This window comes from Pyrus communis, chromosome 11 (assembly GCF_963583255.1).
Source record: "Pyrus communis chromosome 11, drPyrComm1.1, whole genome shotgun sequence".
Classification (NCBI taxonomy): Eukaryota; Viridiplantae; Streptophyta; class Magnoliopsida; order Rosales; family Rosaceae; genus Pyrus; species Pyrus communis.
In genome coordinates, this window is record NC_084813.1 from 19004378 (window position 1) to 19024231 (window position 19854).

At 37.3% G+C, this 19854-nt stretch overlaps 2 protein-coding genes and 1 pseudogene across 3 annotated transcripts; 1 reads left to right on the forward strand and 2 right to left on the reverse strand.

Annotated features, from left to right (window-relative positions):
• Window positions 1–5057: 5057 nt before the first annotated feature.
• Window positions 5058–8626, forward strand: LOC137709136 (ribonuclease E/G-like protein, chloroplastic; annotated as a pseudogene).
• Window positions 8627–10569: 1943 nt separating this feature from the next.
• Window positions 10570–13005, reverse strand: LOC137707453 (uncharacterized). 2 transcript variants are annotated; one of them, XM_068446327.1, is made up of 2 exons: window positions 12822–13005; window positions 10570–12591 (listed from the first exon to the last, which is right to left on the reverse strand). In XM_068446327.1, the coding sequence occupies exon 2, from the start codon at window positions 12544–12546 to the stop codon at window positions 10852–10854; it is 1695 nt and encodes a 564-aa protein (XP_068302428.1). In that variant the 5' UTR covers window positions 12547–12591; window positions 12822–13005; the 3' UTR covers window positions 10570–10851. The 2 variants fall into 2 exon arrangements, with proteins under 2 accessions (XP_068302428.1, XP_068302427.1); XM_068446326.1 differs by having other exon boundaries at window positions 10570–12611.
• A 923-nt stretch (window positions 13006–13928) lies between these two features.
• Window positions 13929–16570, reverse strand: LOC137708392 (U-box domain-containing protein 3-like). The gene is made up of 2 exons (XM_068447453.1): window positions 16180–16570; window positions 13929–14913 (listed from the first exon to the last, which is right to left on the reverse strand). Exons 1-2 carry the CDS (start codon window positions 16518–16520, stop codon window positions 14088–14090), a joined length of 1167 nt encoding a protein of 388 aa, XP_068303554.1. The 5' UTR covers window positions 16521–16570; the 3' UTR covers window positions 13929–14087.
• Window positions 16571–19854: the final 3284 nt, after the last annotated feature.

Consider the following 19854-nt stretch of genomic DNA (forward strand, 5'->3'; position numbering starts at 1 on the left):
GGCTCGTTTACTTATTCGTAATCAAATTGAGAGGAATTGAATTGAGGTGGAATCAGAATCGGATTCCTGTTGAAGTTGTTTACTAAAACTGTCTGGAATCGAAGTATGAATGATGTTGAGTTTATATAAGTTGTTTACTAATTCACTTCAATCGGAATGAAAACTTGGTTGATTACTATATTGCCTTTACATAAATAAATTATTTTCACACTAATTAATTGTTTACTAATTCACTTCAATCGGAATGAAAATTAGGTTGATTACTAAATTGCCCTTACATAAATAAATTATTTTCATACTAATTAATTGAATTAAATTTATATAATAAAATTCATCTATATAAAAATATATAAATAGGTTTTATTTATTTATTAAAAGATGGCATAATGAGTGTCAAATGAAGGGCAATGTTGGGATAATTAGAAACAAGTGAGGGTATAATTGGTAAATAAAAGCCATTCCGTATTCCTCAAGTCACAAGGAATTGAAGTACCTCCCTTATGTAGGGAGTCCAATTCCTCCAAAATTAGGAGTTAGATTCCTTAATACGTGTGGACTCCATATGTATTTTGATTTCCCAAGATTACGTAAACAAAGGTGTACACCGTAATTGGAATCCAATTCCGTAAATTGATTCCGATTACGAGTACGTAAACGTATTGGGGAAACTACTACTCATTTGAAAAGTGAGCTGCCTTGGCTTTTTTTTTCTATCACTTTTCACCCATGGTATAATCATTTATTTTTATTTTCATGCATTATTCAATTATATATGTATATTCAACTCATAAGGCACAATTTTAATACTGTGATTGAGTTGATCGAACAGTTTATATGAAACCGCGTGATTGTATTTCGACAAACAGAGAAGAGAATCAAGGCCATGCTGAATTTCAAGGTTTCTGCAGCACCTTTAACATGGGATAGGCAGTACCCATTACTTGTAGAGATGCTCTATGGAGGTACTGAATGAATTTCCATGACACTATGCCAATAGGATCGAAATAAAATTTTGGTTACGAACCAAAACTGTGATGTAGCTATTTCTAATTCATAGGTGGTTAGTTGAAAATGCGTTTTTTGATAAGCTCACTTTGACGAGAGTTTCAAACTGATAAAACTGTGAGTTGGTGAAAAACATCTGAAATGTTAGCAGAAATACATCTATTGAGAAGTAGTTGATCACCATCGATTGGAAGTTGATATTTAGAAAGTAGGGTTAAACTTGAAACATATTTGACGGTCATTTATCGAGAAAAAAATTTATGTTGTCAAACATTCTGATATGCTCTATCGTCAATTTTAATTAATAAACAGAGAGCGATGTATGATTCATAACTTGACAAGGTAATGTTTCATATACCCAATAAGAAATTATTGGTTGTCAAAATTTCGAGAAAGTTATAGCAACGGTCCCTCAATTTGAACTCAATTGGAGCAATTATCTCTCAACTAAATATCTATTACCATTGGTCCCTTAACTCATCAAAACGTGTAGACATGGTCATTTTTGTTAACTCTATCAGAATTCAGTTATGTTGGAAGAATCATTGCTACAACTGGGTTAGAGTTGAGGAACCGTTTCTCCAATTGAGTTAAAGTTGAGAGATCATTTCTCTAGTTGGGTTAAAATTAAGGGACCATATTTGCCCCTCAATTCAACCTTATGTGTGTGATACATAACTCATTTTGACGAAAATTCTAATAGAGTAAAAGAAAAAGATAATAGTTGAATGACCATTATTCCAAGTGAGTAAAAGTTGATGGGCTGTTACTACAATTTCCTCCAAAAATTCTTACATCAATTTGTTTTTTAATTTTCTTCTTCTTCTCATAACTCACTCACAAAGCAAAGCAGCAACAGTTCATTCTATCCAGTTTCTCCAGAGTCCCAAAGCTGAAGCCTTCAAGCTCAGCACCCATCAAATGACGGAACTGCCCCTTCAGCCAGTCCTAATTTACCATCCCAGCACCGCCCATTATGGCTTTTCACTGCCCCTGCTCCACTGAAGCACTGGAGTCGCGGCGTCTCATGAGCGTCCCGGAAGCTCACGCTCGTCCTCGGCGCCAACACCACCTCCTCACGAAGCAGACCCACTTCCCCTCTTCCTCCTCTGGGCTCGTTCGCTCCGTCAGCCTGAGGTTTTTATCACCGTACGTTTCGAATTCAAAATTTTCAAATATTGTTGTTGATTGTGCTTCTGAATTTGTTTGGGTTTTATATGCTTCGAATTATGCACATTGAATTGAGTGTCTTTTGTCGTTATAGAGTATGAAAGCTTGCGTTTTTCGATGTTCTGGAACCGGGTTTTATTTGGGTCTTTTTCGTCTTCAGCATTGCTCTACTCGCAATGTATGTCAGCATAAATTTGGGAATCAGAGTCAGTGTCATCTTGATAGGAAATTGTGTTTAAGTTGAAGCGGATTATTATTTCAGTATCCAAGGTAATTATGTTCATGTTTTTGGTTAATCAAATCATAGGAAGCATGAGGCACACCATTAATGGAGTTTGAAATATATTCGCTTGATTACATGTCAAGTGGTAGGCATTGGTTCCAATGAAATTTCCAGCATTTGTAGTTACTCTACCCCTATCCGTGCATGCTATGAAAACATCGTTCAACAGATGAAATGTGGGATTATCAAATTAAATGCAGGTTGCTATAGTTCCTCTGTCCGTATTTGTGCATACTCAGGAAACTTCAGCATTTGTGTCTCAACACAAGATGAAAAAATTACATAGAAATGCTTTAAAAAATACTTCTGTTAAGTCTGACTGTCTTCATACTTTGTATATCTCTGTTTTTCTCTTTTTCTCTCCATGGAAGGATTTATACATTATGGTATCAGAGCAGGTATATATACCATCACATTGTTGAGAGTTGTCCCACATCGGTGAGGGACAAGGTTTGCTATGTGCTTATATGGTCTTGGACTACTCCCCATATTGCCAATTGGTTTTATGGTGGAACCTCAATTTCATCACACATACTCCTCGGAAATGCGTTCAGATTCACTCTCTGTATGGCAAAGCATAGTTCTTTCCTGAGTTCTCCTATGATGTCCATGGAGAAAAGTAATGCGACTGTACTGTTTTTGAACATCTTTGATACTGTTTCCTTGTCTGTGTTAGTCTTGCATTAATATATTTAAGCTCATTTCATTGTCTGGTTTGAGAACTTCAACCTACACCCCACCCCCTGGCGGAAAAAAGATGCATTTGTAGTAGTAATTTCTCTACTGATAGGACTTATCATCCTCATCTATGTTCAGACAGACAACTACGAGAATGCAAAGAATTAATTTGAGATTTTTCTTTGCATTATGCTTCACTGGTCTGAGCGATAGTGTTGTAATCTGAAGTTTTCCTTTCCACAATGATCATTCTTAGTCTTGTTTCTACCTATGATAAGGAATTCAAGGGAGGAGTCCTTTTATTTGCTTCTCTCCCCATTGGTGCAGTTTGTGTAAAGCTAAGGAGGAGAGTGTTAACCATATTTTTCTTCATTGTTCTTACACGATTCAACTGTGGTGGAAATTGTTTCAGGAGGTTAGAGTTAGTTGGGTCATTCCAAAGGGTTGTTTTGAGCTTTGAAGCACCAATTTTGAGGCTCTAGGAATTGGGAGGAAAGCTAAAGCTTTGTGGGGTTGTCTGGTGTCGGCAATTTTTTGGAACATTTGGTTGGAGCGTGACAAAAGAATTTTTGAGGATTAAACTGGTGTGGGGGTAGCAGATCTATGGGGAAGAGTAAGATATTGGGCAGCCCTCTGGGCTTCAGTTTCGAATGATTTTAAGAATTACTCTCTTTCTCACATACTGTGGGATATGTTAGCAGTCGTAAAGTGATTTTGGTTGAGGTTTTCCTACTTGTAACAGATCCTCTTGAGAGATTTTGTTGTTCTGTTCTTGGTGGATTTCTTATCCACTTCTGTGTATTTCACTTTTCTTTTTTAATAAATTGTTATAGTTTCTTCTCAAAAAAAAAAAAAAAAAAGGAAATATGTAACCTCCTTTTTTAACTCTTTAAAGAAACGAGGATTATAAGAGAATGCCTCTCTTAGTACTAAAGAAAACTATTATGTTGTTAATGTTACACATCAATGACAGCATCCTTTCAGTAAGTACTTTCCTATAGTTAAAAATGGCTTATGGATCTAGAACACTCTGGTTTCTCAGGAAAGTCAAATGCTGCTTCTAAAGGAATGTGCAAGATAGTCTGGACAATAGAGGCTGATCTAGAAGCTGGCCAGTTTCTATACATAACTGGGGATCCTACTGTTCTTGGCTGCTGGGAGCTGGGGATTGCTATACTAATGTCTCCTACGGAACATACAAACTTATGGAAGGCTGAAGTCAAGGTACTTTTGCCTAGTTGCGCAAAGTAACACGTGATTATGTTAGTTTTGTGAAGCATGAAATGATGCATGAATTACGGTATCTGTCAAATATGAGTTTTATTTATTTGTTATGACTTACACAAATGAAAGCAAACAACAAAATCCATACACATGTTTCTAATATGATAAAATAAGTAGTTATAGATTTCCCGTTAGCATAGAAGTAACTAGAGATGTTTCTCCAGGGAAAAAGACGAAGAGAGACACAGAGAGGTAGAAATATTTCATTTTTATTTTATTATATGCTGTAAGGTTCGCTTCTTCACCCTTTACTGTTCGGCAGATTAATGGTGGTGTCAATTTCAGGTATAACTATTTCATAAAGACAGAAAGGTGGCCTTCATATGACATCACCTGGAGACCTGGACCTGAATTGTCTATATCTGTACCCTTACCTGTCAAACAAAGTGGAAAAATTATAGTGCGGGATTCATGGATGAGGACCAATACCACAATGTCTCCGATTTGTTAATGGCATTCGTGGATAGAGGAGGCATATCTTCCAATACAACCTTTATTCTCAGCTCCAGCTAGAGGTAAATCTCCCTCATAATGCCTTGGTATATGCAATCTCTTTCCTTGACATGTTTCTGAACACTCAAATGCTTCCAGTGGTTTGACAGATGAATATGAGATTATGAAACACCTTAAAAGTGATATGATTGAATCAAAGCCAGCTTTAAATCTTCCTATGGAGAACGCTGATGGCAAACTTAACAAGGGCTTAATTTCCAGTAGTGAGATTTTAGAGTTGAACCCATTCTTAATTGAACCAATGGAGGATAATGTGTACTCTGATGGCGACCGTATAGTGAATAGCAGTCAGAGGGGCTCAACTTCTATTAGTTGTTCAACTGAAAGACATTATCCTGTTGAGTAACCCTGGTTACTCCAGTCACCTCTTTTCTGTTTTGTGTCCAAGGATAAGATGAGGTCTGATGTGTCCAAAAAGAATGACAGCATAAAAGATGGTGCGGAGAATTTGGAAGATCCAGAAGATTTGTTGCCTGAAGAAAGGAATAACCTAATTTCGAAGGAACCTGTTCCTACAGTTATACTGATTAATTCTTCTGTATGTAGCATGCAAAGGACTGCTCTACTGGAATATGGGAAATTGGTTGAGTTGCTACTGGAACCAGTTAAAAGTAGCGCAGTGTGATAGCATGTATATAGGTGTGGTTTCGAAACTTGTCCCCCATATGGGTGGTGCATTTGTAAATATTGGGAGCTCTAGAACCTCTCTAATGGACAGTAAACTAAACAGAGAACCATTCATATTTCCTCCATTCTGAAGGACAAAGAAAAGTGAAGTCAAAAGTAATATGTTGGATGAGCACATGACTGCCTACGAAAATGAAAGTGTCACTTGATTATGAAGCGACTGATGACATCATTGAAATCAGCTCTCAGAACGATTATGTAAAATCGATGCACAATGATGTTGACGATGATGAGCATGATATTGAGGATGAATTTGATGTTTCACATGTTAAGGAAAACATCAATGGTGGTATACTCGATTATGGTGAAGTAGAAGCTGATCTTCTAGAAGGAGAAACTAGTTCTGTACCTGTTGCCATAAATGGATCTAGCAATTCTCAAATGTCTCACCTCCAAAATAAGAAGAGGGATACAAATACTGTGACTAATGAGAATAAGTGGGCCCGAGTTCAGAAAGGCACTAAAGTTATTGTACAAGTTGTAAAAGAGGGCTTGGGTTCAAAAGGTCCCACACTGACTGCATACCCAAAATTAAAAAGCAGATTCTGGGTATGTTTTGATTCAACCTTTGCCTCCTTAATGTTTCCTTATTCTTTATTTTTATGAATATATAACACCTCTGGTCCTTTGGCTTGCAGATATTGTTAACTCTTTGTGATAGAATAGGAATTTCCAAAAAAATTGGTGGTGTTGAGTGTACACGATTAAAAGTCATAGCAAAAACTTTGCAGCCTCTGGGTTTTGGTCTGACGGTAAGAACTGTTGCTGCTGGTCATTCTTTAGAGGAACTGCAAAAGGATTTAGAAGGCCTTGTTTCAACTTGGAAAAACATTACAGAACATGCAAAATCTGCAGCTCTTGCAGCAGATGAAGGTGTGGAAGGGGCCATTCCTGTCATTCTCCATCGGGCAATGGGTCAGACGCTCTCAGTTGTCCAGGATTATTTTAATGAGACGGTGTGTTTTATCATTTATATCAATGTCTTTGTACCTTTGTTTGTCATTTCCCGTTATTTTCTTCACTTCAAACTTTACAAAAATCCTGCAGTTTTATTCCTATATTGTGGATGCTTCAGGTTGAGAAAATGGTGGTTGACTCTCCCAGGACATATCATGAGGTGTGGCCTAAATTATCATATGGGAATATTTTAGTAGATTAGAAACTGTCATGAATTTTTTGGATTGAGACAAATGTGTGTGATGTGTAGTTGGATCGTAATTGTTGTATGGGTTCATAGATTACTAATAGGAGAAACTGAGAACATGATATTGAAAAAGCATCATGTGGTTCCACAACATGTCTACAATTGACTGTTTCTATATCTTTGATGATTTATCTTTCTCTAATTGCAACAGTGTAATCACTAGGTTTCTGATGATATTTTGCTATGAAATACTAAGGTCAACTTTTACCACGCTTTCCAGGTTAGCAATTACCTTCAGGAGATTGCCCCTGATCTTTGTGATCGAGTAGAGTTATACAATAAAAGAATTCCTCTTTTTGATGAATTTAAGATAGAAGAAGAGATCAACAGCATGCTCAGTAAAAGGTGAGTGGCGGGCAATATTGCTTATGCTCTCAGTTGTCACATTCTCTAACTCTGAAGATGTGTATTGACCCATTTGTTAATTTTTGTTTCATGATCTCTTCACTTCATTGACCCTGTATATTTGGTTTTCTCTTTATTTCTTTGGGGGTGCGGTGAGAAGTATTTTTCAACTATTTTTGTTGATGTTTACGTCTCTTGCCTTACAGGGTTCCACTGGCTAATGTAGGGTCTTTAGTGATAGAGCAAACCGAGGCATTAGTCTCTATCGATGTAAATGGAGGACATGGGATGTTTGGTCATGGAAATTCACAGGAGAGAGCTATTTTAGAAGTCAACCTTGCAGCTGCCAAACAGGTATGCTACATGCTGAACTCTAGCTCTCTCTTTACAATTTGTTTGCCTTGCACGGACAAGCAACTTGTATATTTCTTGCCAGGCAACATATTACTCGGTTGTGACTTGTAAGATGGTAACAGAGCATATTACCATGTTTATGCAACTATTACCTGGTTGCCGTCCGATTTCCGAAAGATGTTATATCTTTCTTTCAAGGCTTTAAGTTAGATTCTCGTTTTTTTTTTTCATCTGGTTCTTTAAGCATTAAGATACTTGTTTGACAGAGAATAATGTGTTCCAGATTGCAAGGGAGTTACGACTGAGAGATATCGGTGGCATAATTGTGGTAGATTTCATTGACATGGCTGATGAGTGTAAGTCGAAGTCTCCCTCTCTTGTGGGTTTGTGGAAGTGCTATTGACATATTTAGGCATGACCATAAGTTCATAACTGGTTTTGTCCTTAGGATGGATAGAAACTTACAGAACTTCATGTTTTTATGGGGAAAAGGAGGCAGGTTAATAAAAATACATAAAAAGATTTTTAGCCGTCATCATTTTTATTTTGGGAAGTTATATTTATTCATGAATTCCTCTTTGGCGCTGCCTTATTTCCAGCAAACAAGAGATTGGTCTATGAAGAAGCTAAGAAGGCTGTTGAGAGAGATAGATTGATGGTTAAAGTCTCCGAACTGTCTAGGCATGGACTTATGGAAATAACAAGAAAGCGAGTGTTGCACTATCACGATTCACAAGCTTTTAGTTTTCAGTAAAATTTTAAACAGAATAATTTTGATGAAGATTTGCAGTTAACGCTGTCCGAACTATATGTGATTACCCAGATGGTTGCTTGAAATTGCAAATACATATATAGATTATTTAATATTCAGAAATTTATGTCTAAGAGCGGAACATGGAAATCTTCACAAGAGTTATATATTAACAAGAGGATCTTCATACAATGCTTGATGAGCTCAGTCAAGGTTAATTGTTTTATGTGATGAATGATGGAATGATGTTGGCAGGTACGGCCTAGTGTGACGTTTATGATTAGTGAACCGTGCGCTTGCTGTCATGCCACTGGGAGAGTAGAAGCATTAGAGACCTCCACCTCCAAAATTGAACAAGAAATTTCTCGATTACTTGTAAGTGAAGTTTTAGACTACTATATGTTGCTTTGTGTGCATATAAATCTGAAAACTTGGGAAGAACTGGCAAATGCAATTGTGCATATGTTAGAAAGAAATGAACTACTCAATCTCCTTTTATTGACGGAGAACTATTTCTTTCAAGAATTGAAATCCTGCTAGCAGGCTTTACGGCTATTTTAACCTAATACCATATAATTTTAGTTCATTAAATTGTTAATGTGCCTTTTGGAACAGAAAAGTTAATAGTTGTTGAAATTTTATCAGGCGATGATGGAAGAGAGACCGGACCCGGGAATCCCCAAATCTTGGCCAAAATTTATTCCGAGAGTTGACCGTCACATGTGTGAGTACCTAACTTCTGGCAAAAGGACTAGACTTGCATTCTTGAGCGGTTCCCTCAAGGTCTGGATTCTACTAAAGGTATGTAAAATCGACGAATATTCTTGATCCCAATCTTTCAGTTTCTGTTCAAGATTTAGGATGACATGGGACCCGGAAAATGGTTAACTTGAAACTTCAGATGAGAAGTCACATAAAGATCCGCCTCCAGTAACGATCTCAACGTTACGATCTTCGGAAGGCAGAGGTAACAATTCTGGCCACAAGGTGACCTTGTTTCCGGTCAAAAAATGGAAGACCGGGCGAATATGAGACTTGTCCGATCGATGTGTACTTGTTCTGTATACGGACTAGAAAATTTTCTTTCTGATTCTTTCAAATGTTTATTATATGAGAGGAGGATGTAGAGAAAGGAGAAAAGAGAGGATTATATGGCATTTTGTTGATAAAAGCCTGTTAATTTATTGAATCACATTGTAGTAATGCTTGGCCAACAAGTTTTGTTAATAATACCTTTGTATTATTAAATAATACAAAGGTTTTTGAGCGGAGAAGTTATACGGTGTGAAAGTCGCTAACTTTTTAACTACAAACTCCTTCAAAGCTCTGATTTTTTGGATAAAAAGCTTGCTTCTTTCACGGGTATTTGAGCTTTCTGCCTTTCTGGGTTCTAATTAAAGTGAATCTTCATCTAATTTGATATGGGTTTTCTTTGGTTTTGCCATTTTTGGAGCTTTTGATCTGGGTCTTGGAAGACTAGTATGAGAAATTGAGAGGTGGAGTTTTGTTGGATTGAAAGGTTCATCATGCTGGATCAAAGATGCTTATCTGATATACCTATCCCAAAATTTGGTTGGTGTATGATTAATTCGTTTTTTTTTTTTTCTTCTGTTTTTCTTTAGATTTTCCTTTTTCTATTTAACATAGGTTATTATGTGAATAGTTACTAAAATTATTTTGGTTTGAAGCAATTTTTCTTTTTCATTGATCATCGAAGTTTCAAAAATAATAATAGTTTGACGAAAATAATATCAGTTTGAAATTCTGTACAGTGGCAGTATAAATAATACGATTATTAGTCCGATTTGCACCAGATGTTCAACTAATTTAATCAGTACTATCCGGTGACTATTTATCCTATCCGACTAAAATAGTCAGTACAGTTCAAACTGTCAAACAAGGCCAAATGACTGATTCGGGATCATGATATTGATTGTCCGGTGGACCGGTGCTTCTCTTTAGACCTTTTGCACTCCACTGATTTATTATGTCCCTTGATTCTTCTTTAATTTATTCAATCATACAGCTAAAACGAAATAGGAGAGTGCAAGAAGTGAAAATAGAATAACATTAACAGAAGCACTAGCAACTTGGTAGTTACCTTCTCTGCTTAAATGTCCTCCTCAAGGTAAAAGATAAAAGAGTGGAAATTTGGGAATCGTTGTTGGGAATCCTCATTAGCACTCCAAACTAGTCATTTTGCCCTACATTTTTCTATTTTTGATGACTTTCTTGGAATGCGGGTAACAATTCCCTATTTATTGAAGGGTAATAATGATTAGAGACGAGTAAAAATAATTCTGGAACAACTCCCCAAAAGATCACATGATTCAATACATGGGCATTGACATCAAACAAAACCCAAGTTCAACCGAACACTTATGAAATTCGAAGTGATGAAATATTGAAAGTTGGTTTTTCTACAAGTACAAAACTCATGACAAAAGCTACTTAATTCTAAGACTATCAGTTCAGGCTTACAATTTCTCAAATGCAAATCATAACAATAAGCTAAACGGTACACGTGGATATCGGCAGTGTAGCAAATAACGAAGTCACAAACCTTATTTGCGGGGATCAGCTGGTCGCGGTGCTGCAACTGTTGATACCATCCTTGCAGTCGTTGGTGAGATCATTGAAAGTTTCAATCTGCTTTTTCCCTCTCAGGAACACTTCTGTATCAACCGAGACCCTCATGTAACCGTCAAATTCAACCGGAACTCCATTGTTGAGCTTAGTGGTTTCAGAGTACCATTCGCTGTTTTCATCCCAAAGATCCTTGTACTCGTCAAGGACGTGAGTTGTATACTTGTCTTTCAAAGGATCAAAGAAAGATGTATCCGGCTCATTTGTTGCAATGTAGAGGTTCCGCCCGTCTTCAATTTTGTTAGGTAGGGTTGAGAGCAGTGCATTGGGTGAAGTATCTGCATCAAGGTTAGGCCACAACTCCTTGTTCTGTGCCTTCTCTCCTCTCTCAATGTGCACAGAATCATAATCCCAGTTCAATTTTGATGCAATTGCAGACACTATATCCATTAACCTTCTCGATTTCCACACCAAATGCCATGGTCGTTGAACAACGGACTCTGTCTCCCCTTCACACACCCTGTACCAATAATTGTCTGGCTCCACAGACCCAAACTTTCTCATAATCAAAGTATCCTTGACATCATTAAGTTTCATAGGTGTGACCCTATAATCCTCCACAAGATGCAGACCCAACCCGTCTTTCTTCTGCCATTTTTCCCAATCTGTCCAAAACTGCTTCGCGTCTAACACAGATGCAGATTCTCTTAAATGCTCAAAGTCAAAGTAAAACCTGAAGTCCTTCCCTTCCTCATCTTGATTAGATGAAGTGTAAATCGAAGACAGACAAAGAGTCAATTCCATGACCAAAGTTCGGTTCAGGTACTGAGCTTCACCTAAAGCACACAAGAAACTCCACAAGTAATGGTTCATGCTCTTGCACCTATCTCCACCACCCGTATATAGTAAGTATTTCCCATGACTGAATGAAACTTCAGACTCAACCACCGGTAAGGTATCATTCACAATCTCACCAACAACCGGCATAGAATTCTCCTCAGTCTTCCCTTGCTTATCAAATCCGGCCTTCTTCTTCCTCTTCCTGGCATTTACTCCAGTATGGTACTCTCCAATATCACCCACACTAAGAGTACAATTCTCAGACTTCAAAATGCTAAACCTCCGATAGTCCTTGTAAAAAGAAGCAGTCTTCCCTTCCTTAGGCCTAAACCGCCAAGCCATATCACAACTGTTAACATCCGAACCCCGTACTGGTTTCCCAAACCGGTAAAAATGAATATCCTTAAACTTCTCTATGGTGGCCCTCATCATCAAATGGAACACTTCCGGGTCCCTGCAATCAATGGGACCCTCACAACTAGCCGATTCTGCTTCAGAATTCTCAGTAGTCGAGCTATCACCCTCGCTCAGGTTAACAACATCAGTCATATTGATAAAATTTCCAATCTCTGTTTGATTGGGAGCCAAGAAATTCTCACCAGTCCGGACCACAGTGTCATCGGACTTGAAAGTGGCATTGGATTTGGAAGTGAGGAATGTGGTGATCTTGGTTGACGGGTGAAACAACGGGTCTTCGGGTTCATAGGTAGCGGCAATGATAGTAAAGATCAACACTCCCAGCACAAAAAGCGTAAAGCAAAGGTTCCCAATCAAGGCAAGGGCATTGGGGCCCAAATTCTCAGGCCTAAAGCCTCCAGTTCTGGCAAATGGGGACCGACCCATCATTTTTCGGAACTAGAAGCTTCTTCTACAACCAACCAAATCCACAATCTACCACAAAACACAACTACCTAAATCACCAAACCACCCAAAAAATCGAAGATTTAGTAAAAAAAAATGGAGAAAACATAACTATATGGGATTCGAAAAAGATAAGATTTTTATCGATTTGGGTCCCTTAATTTCAGATCTTGGAATAAATTCCAAGTGGGGTTTTGGAGATCTACGAATCGATGCAATGTACGAAGCCAAAAGATTAACAGACGAGCGAAGATTTTTACCTTCTTCTTCTGGTTCTCACGTGGAGAGATGGAGCTAGAACCGTCGGGAAAGCTTCATTTCGTCACCATTTTCGTCGGTTCTGTCGACTTGGCTTCTCCAGTGCGAGTGTGAGCTGTGTGCAGCTGCTGGATTTTCTCTCTCAAAAGTCTCTGACTTTTCGGTGAGGGACGATTGTGACGATTAAACCAGATCACCGACTTCTAGACTGCGCAGGGGTTGTACTGCGCTTATCCGTTAGGATGGTTCCACGTGGAAGAAGCGGTTGCGTGGAAGGAGATGAGTGGTGTGGCGTATTGCGCCACCCGTAATGAATTGCTAAGTTCGGTGTTTATTAATGGGAAGTGTCTACTTCACGGTTTAACAACCACAGACACACCGACAGTGGCAAAAATGTAATTTTAACTTCTACTAATAATGATAGTTAAAGTAATTAATTAATAAATTAATGATGTATTTTAAGCTCCTACGTATCAGCTCTTTTAGTTACTGAGTTAACAATTTTTTTACCTAAAATTGATGTCACATGTTAAGGTTGGTGCCTTAACTAAATAGGTAACTGTCCTTGAGCTAAAGTACAGAATGGAATGGATTCCAGCCTTGCCACATGAGCCAGGAGCATGAGAGCGGAGTTGTCTGCAGCGAGAATGTCGTTAGGCAGTTTCCTAAGTTATTCACATTTACATGTGAGAAAGTTAAAACGCATGACAATGTGTGATTGGCTTGAGACGACGTTACGTTGACATTCCTATTATATGGATAATGACACTGAGGTGGTATCCTGAAAGAATCCCGCATGTGAGAAAGCTAAAATGTTTGATAGCACCTGAAAGACTTAAGATATTGCCATAATGACATTCCTAATATAGATAAATTACTCCATGTAGCACTTCACCTTTTGGGGTTGCTTTAAATACAAGGTATCTTCAGTTATATAATTTTTTTTTCTTTAGTTTAATGGAGGAGAGGGAGTCGAAAACAAAATCTCCGGTGCAAAGAATCATCTCTGAGCCAACTAAGCTACAAGCCCCTTTCCGATATCCTTAAATTTTGGACATGGATTACCAACTTGACACTGCCTAGATTTTCACTTGTGGTCAGAAGAAATGTGCAGTAAAATATCCGAGTGATTTTATATATATACATGAACAAAGTTTGAGATATACAATGGACTCACAATTCACCCTTACTCCAAACCAACATTTCAACTCCAGTAACTGGAGGGCGATTTAGCAGGGTGCAGAGTTTTAACTGGCCAAACAAAATTATTACATAGACTGCGTATTCGAAGGTGGACAAGATGCAGCTCTCTGCTCGATTCGGTTCATGCTATGCTCCATGCTTCTTTTAACCATGTCTTCCAATAACCTCTTTGCGGTTTCAGCTGCTTTGTCCGCTCCATCTACCCTTGTGGCAATGTCGTATACAATTCTCTCTAAAACGGAGGATGCCAGTTGCTTTTGCTGGGGAGAATCTCTAAGCAAGTCTAGCAGCATATGAGCTCTATCCCGGGCTTCAGCTGTGCCATCTACTGTCAGTCGAAGAAGACCTGGGACTGCACCTTCGTTAAGAATGAGTTCCCTGTATTTGTCGCGGCAGCTCTGACACATGGAGAGCAATGCTCCGACCGCGTGTTGTGTGCTGATTAGGGATCCATCTTCAACAGTCTCTACTAAGGTTAATATCCCACCTTCTGTGTTTGAGATTGCAGTACGTCCTTCTTCAGAGTTGGATAGGATCTCGAGAAGGGCAGTAGTTTTTTCGGCAAACTTGGAGTACTTTTTGCATTCTTTGAGGAGGTTGATAAGAGGACGAACGGCTGTACCATCCAGAATGGTAGTTGAGTTCTCTTTGCAGGTGGAGAGATTGTGTAAGGCAGTCACAGCATCAACTTTTCCTTGAACACTTCCGGAGCTGAGGATCTCAACCAGGAGAGGCGCAGCTCCTGAATCTGCAATGATTGGCTTGTTCAGTGCAGCAGCTGAGAGTGTTAAGATTGCCGCAGTTGCTAAATCCCTTAAACTACCATTTTGGAACTTGAGGAGCTCAACAAGCGGGGGGAGGGCTCCGGCCATCACAATCTTGACCTTATTCCTAATTAGCATAAAACAAGGACCCAATGAGACATACAGACAACATATTGAATATTATACTAGTAACAGCCATAACCTAAAACGAGGGTAATGGCCAAAGAGCAAAGAATTGCAGTACTAGGGACCACTTTAAAATTCACATATAATAACGCAACCATATCTACCACAATGTGAATTCACATGATTATAGTTAGGAGAATCCTCCACAAAAGAGACAAAAAAGGACTAAAGGACACCATTTAAGCGCAATAACCGCAACAAGTGCTATTTTTACTCAAGGTGACTTTCTGGTATCAGAATGCTAGTGCAGCATTAAGATAGAGACAATATAATCTGTCTGAATTCAGCCAATGGATTCCGAACTAGCATTTAATTAAAATACAAATATTTAAACTCAGAGAAGAAATTTCTCTCTATTAACTTCCACACAAGTTTCCATTACCATGTGTACGAAGGAAAACAAACAAAAACAAAACTAAAATGAAAAACTGAACTCGACAGCCTCACACCCTTCAACAGATACATATACAAACAAAGCCATCTCATTGGTCAAGCCTTTGGGCATTCCATCTCATTTGCAGCAAAAAGGAAAAATCCTTAGGAATCAAGATCCAGCTGGATCTTCCAATACATCGGTAAAAGGAGAAAAAATTCGTCAAAAAAGGCTCTCTCCGTCAAGTAGTTTGACATCATCAAGCACTGCCCTTTCTCTCATTTGTTCTTTTAATAACCACCACGAGGCAGAAATTTTGGTAAATTGGACTGAAAGGAACCTAATTCTTCCAGAAATTAAAAATCATTTTTAGTATCAACTCTTTGGCCCAATCGCAACTTCATCGGTAACCAAACAGAGGACAAATACACTATCATCTATTTCTTCTTCTGCATATCATGTCACCCTCGCTCAGCTAGTAAATAAGGAAGTCATCCAATCCACACAATTACGGACAAAGATGATTTGTATTCGCTAATCTCAATCAAGAAATCACCAACCAACTTATCAAAATCCATTTATTTGCTAAGTAATGTGATCAATTCTTTTCATTTTTTGAATCAAAATCTAGAAGCAAAGCAACCCCATATGAGAAAAACATAAACTCATCTCCAAAGAATCATAAAACAATCACAGAACACAAAAAGTTTCAATCTTTCCGAAAATTAACACGAAGCAAATGAAACCCATCGACAAAATTAGCAATTTCTATTCCTTCAAACCTCAGCAGTGAATAAGCAGAGATAAATTCAAAGGCAGAGCAGCAAAAGTTACCGTTCGTTTCGTACAGCAAGGTTGAGGAGCGCGAGGAGGGAAACTTGGCGCGCATCTGGATTAGGAGAGCAGAGCATCAACACCAGCGGCGGAATCACGCCCGCCGCGCCCAGCTTCGAGCGAGTCTTGGAAGACGAGGACGAAGTGGAAGACTTTCTGACCAAGTTTCTGATATCTCTGGCGGCTTCAATCTTGGATTCGAGATCGCCATGGATGAGCTTCGAAGAGATTTCGAGTATAAGGGTTTGTTTCCTTTGGTTCCATGTCTCTGCCTCCTCCTCCTTCTCTGCCACTTCTTCTCCTTCTCCCACTCCCACCGAGGTTTGCTCCTCCTCCCCCATCTCTCTCTGTACCAGCAGAGGAGTTTCCGTTTCTGTTTCGAGGAGTTTTTTCTTTTTCTTTTTCTTTTTATCTTTTTTTTGCTTTATTATCTTTTCGGTTTTTTTCTTCTTTTTTTATTTTTAAAATTTCTTTCTCCAATGAAAATGCATTAACAAATGCTACGACTTGCAAAACCAAAGGGGTTATTTTCCAAAAAAGGAAAACAATACGGATTGGAATACTTAAAATGGGTGCAGTATCGATATAAACTCTTTTTTACTTCTCGCATCATCTTAATTTGGTTTAAAATTTTGATCTCTCAAGCATTATTATCAGAAATGTATGACATGTGTTGCTAAATTTATGATACATTAATGTATGACATATATTGCTGAATTTGATTTATTATTGATTTTAGACAAAAAATAATAATAATCATGGTTGGATCTACTAAATATTGTTGCAGTCAAATGTGAGGGCTGTTTCTCCACAAACCCAAATCAAAATTCCCAAAATTCAAATGGGAAATTGCTAAAATGTGTAAGGGTTCGTTTGGATATACTTTTAAAATAACTGAAAATGTTTTTAGAGAAAATATTTTTGATTCCAAAAGCATTTGAGGTGTTATCTGTAAGAAACATCAGTTATGTGTTTTTTCCATAAAGCACCTTAAGTATTTTTTTAGGATTTACTTGCATCTTAATTAAAGATTGGTTCTAAAATCATTTTTACCAAAAATGTTTTCAGTCCTTTTCAAAGAACATCCAAACAAGATCTAAAACTCTAAGCTTTGAGAATGATTTTTTTAGAATATTTTCCATTGCAGCTGTCTACCACAATTGTTTTATGTCTTTTTCTGTGCAGTTGACAGGAGTTTATTGAGGTCAAAAACCATTTCTCGTTGCCTTCTTCCCCGTCGAGCCCATTAGGATCTAAGGTCATCTCCAACCGAGGGTTGACCAGATAGCTCGTTTTAGCCTTCTAGTCCTCCAAGATATTAATATTTTAATGAACAGTACATGACCATATTTGCCTCCATCTCCAACCAAGTACATGACCATAATTGCCTCCATCTCTAACCAAGGGCCATAAGGCTCGTTTTAGCCCTGTCACAAAAAACCGTCTCCAACCGAGGGCCATAGGGCCAAACATAATTTATTATTTAAATTTAAAAACTACAACAACTTAAATTTAAAAACAACAACTTAAATTTAAAAACTACAACTTATATTTAAAAACTACAACTTAAATTTAAAAATGACAAATTAAATTTAAAAACTACAACTTAAATTTAAAACTACAAATTAAATTTAAAAACAACATTAACTTAAATTTAAAAACTACAATAACTTAAATGTAATATCCATAATCAACATCATCTTCATCATCCGCCATTGTAGGAGTATAGTCAGAGGTGAACAACAAAATCCGCCATCATCCGCCATTTGTGAGGAATGGTGAATAAATGGTTTAGGTATTTATAGAGAAAAAATTAAAATTTTTAAGAATTAAAAAAAAAAAAAAAGCCAAAAAACCAAAAATAAATAAATAAATAAAGGCCCAAAATTTTGAATCCAACGGTAACTGGCATTAGCTAGACTTTGGATTCAAATTTTTGTTTAAGCATTCATGTATATCCGACAGGATTGCTGGAATTTCTGGTTAGCCCTTTGGCCCTTTCAGATTTCGTGTGGCCCACGAGCCCTTTGGCCTAGCCCTCGGTTGGAGACGATTTTCAGACTATTTTTGACCCTCTGAACCATTCGGTTAGAGATGGCCTAAGGTTGCTACTTGCTAGAGAAGAAGGAGAAAGTGGGCCCCTTTTAGTATTCTTAATTTTATTTTCAAATTGATTTTCTTTAACAATGAATATTCATTTTTTAATTTGTTTTTTTATATACATTGCCTAAATTATATGAGTTCCGCGACGTGCACATGGGCAAATAACAGAAAAATTAACAAAAATTAAAACGGATGTATGATATTGAAATGAAATAATAAGTAAATATATGAGATTAAAATAATTTAAAGATGTATGAAATTGCAGTTGAACACAAACCTGAAAGAAGGGCAAAATGTAATTAACCTCTTTTTATAGTTTTTTTTCTTAATTTTCAAATATTAGGTTTTTATTTAGCTTTTTCATGTGGCATCATATCATTGGCTTTATAAGTCCCCACACACATGCCACGTCAGCATGCAAACATAAAAGTTAACGGAGTTGGAAGGAAGGGATGAATTGATGTGTAGACCAAACCATGAAGGATGACATTGATGAGTTTGAATTATAAAGAGCTAAAAGTCTGACTTTTGAATACATAAGGGACCATAAAAAATTGAAGACTGACCACAACGTTTTACCATCACTAGGTCTAGCGGACTAAAGACCATATGGAGTTACAGAGTATAGTACTGCCTATATATCGTCCATATCCGAAGGGAATGAGATAACAAGAGAAAAACGAATGTGTGAAAAATCACTATTTTTTGTTTGTTTATGATATTGTTTGGTATACCATTGACGTGCATGTAAACCATGCAATCAACGAGTCATTCTAAGTGGTTCGGATCCACCAACTAGATTCATTAGAATTGTTCAATGCATGTCTAATTGTTAAATTTAGCACTCTATGTCATACATGATTGTATTGCAAAATTTTCATGCAATCAATACCATTTGAATTGATGCCCAACTACTAGTGGAGTTTTTATCATTATTAACTTTGTAACAAATTAAATTTTTGGTTGATGCTATCATGCTACAAAAAGGTCATCTTTTATTCAAAAGTCTGGACTACTCAATAGTACAAAACATAGATGGTCAAAATTGAATCGGGAAATTATTATTTTTCTCAACTTGTCAATCTAATTGATAAAAGTCAGATTACTCAATAATCCGAACTATTGAAGACGAACCCCAGAAGAATTTAGGGCCGAGTCATGTAAAAATGGTACTTACGCAAAAGACATAGGGAATTAGTACATTCTATTTCTTATGCTACATATGCCCTTGTTGGATGCTCAAATGATTTTTTCTTGTTAAAGAGGACCAAAACAAACAAAATGGCAAGGAAAAGGTTAAATTGTCCTAAAAAAAATATGTTTTCTTCTGAAAAATCTATGTTGTCTCTGGTATTCTATTAGAAATTATCAGATCATACCAATTGTCTAAACAAACATCATTAATTCAAATAAAATCACATAAAATGCACTCAAAACGATTAAAACGACTCCAAAATTAAATTAGAAAGCACACAAAGACATGTAATACTTATTTTTCTTTGATCTAACAATTATCGTCCATGTGACATGAACTCAAATCTATTAGACGAAACGGTAACCGACACGACTTAC

What these genes read in the sequence shown, in the direction of transcription:
- LOC137707453 (XM_068446327.1), bottom strand. Translation starts at nt 12,546, where the DNA reads ATGATGGGTCGGTCCCCATTTGCCAGAACTGGAGGCTTTAGGCCTGAG.
- LOC137708392 (XM_068447453.1), bottom strand. Translation starts at nt 16,520, where the DNA reads ATGGGGGAGGAGGAGCAAACCTCGGTGGGAGTGGGAGAAGGAGAAGAA. An exon ending in CTTGCTGTACGAAACGAACG is followed by an intron (nt 14,914 to 16,179) that starts GTAACTTTTGCT and finishes TATGCTAATTAG; the next exon opens with GAATAAGGTCAAGATTGTGA.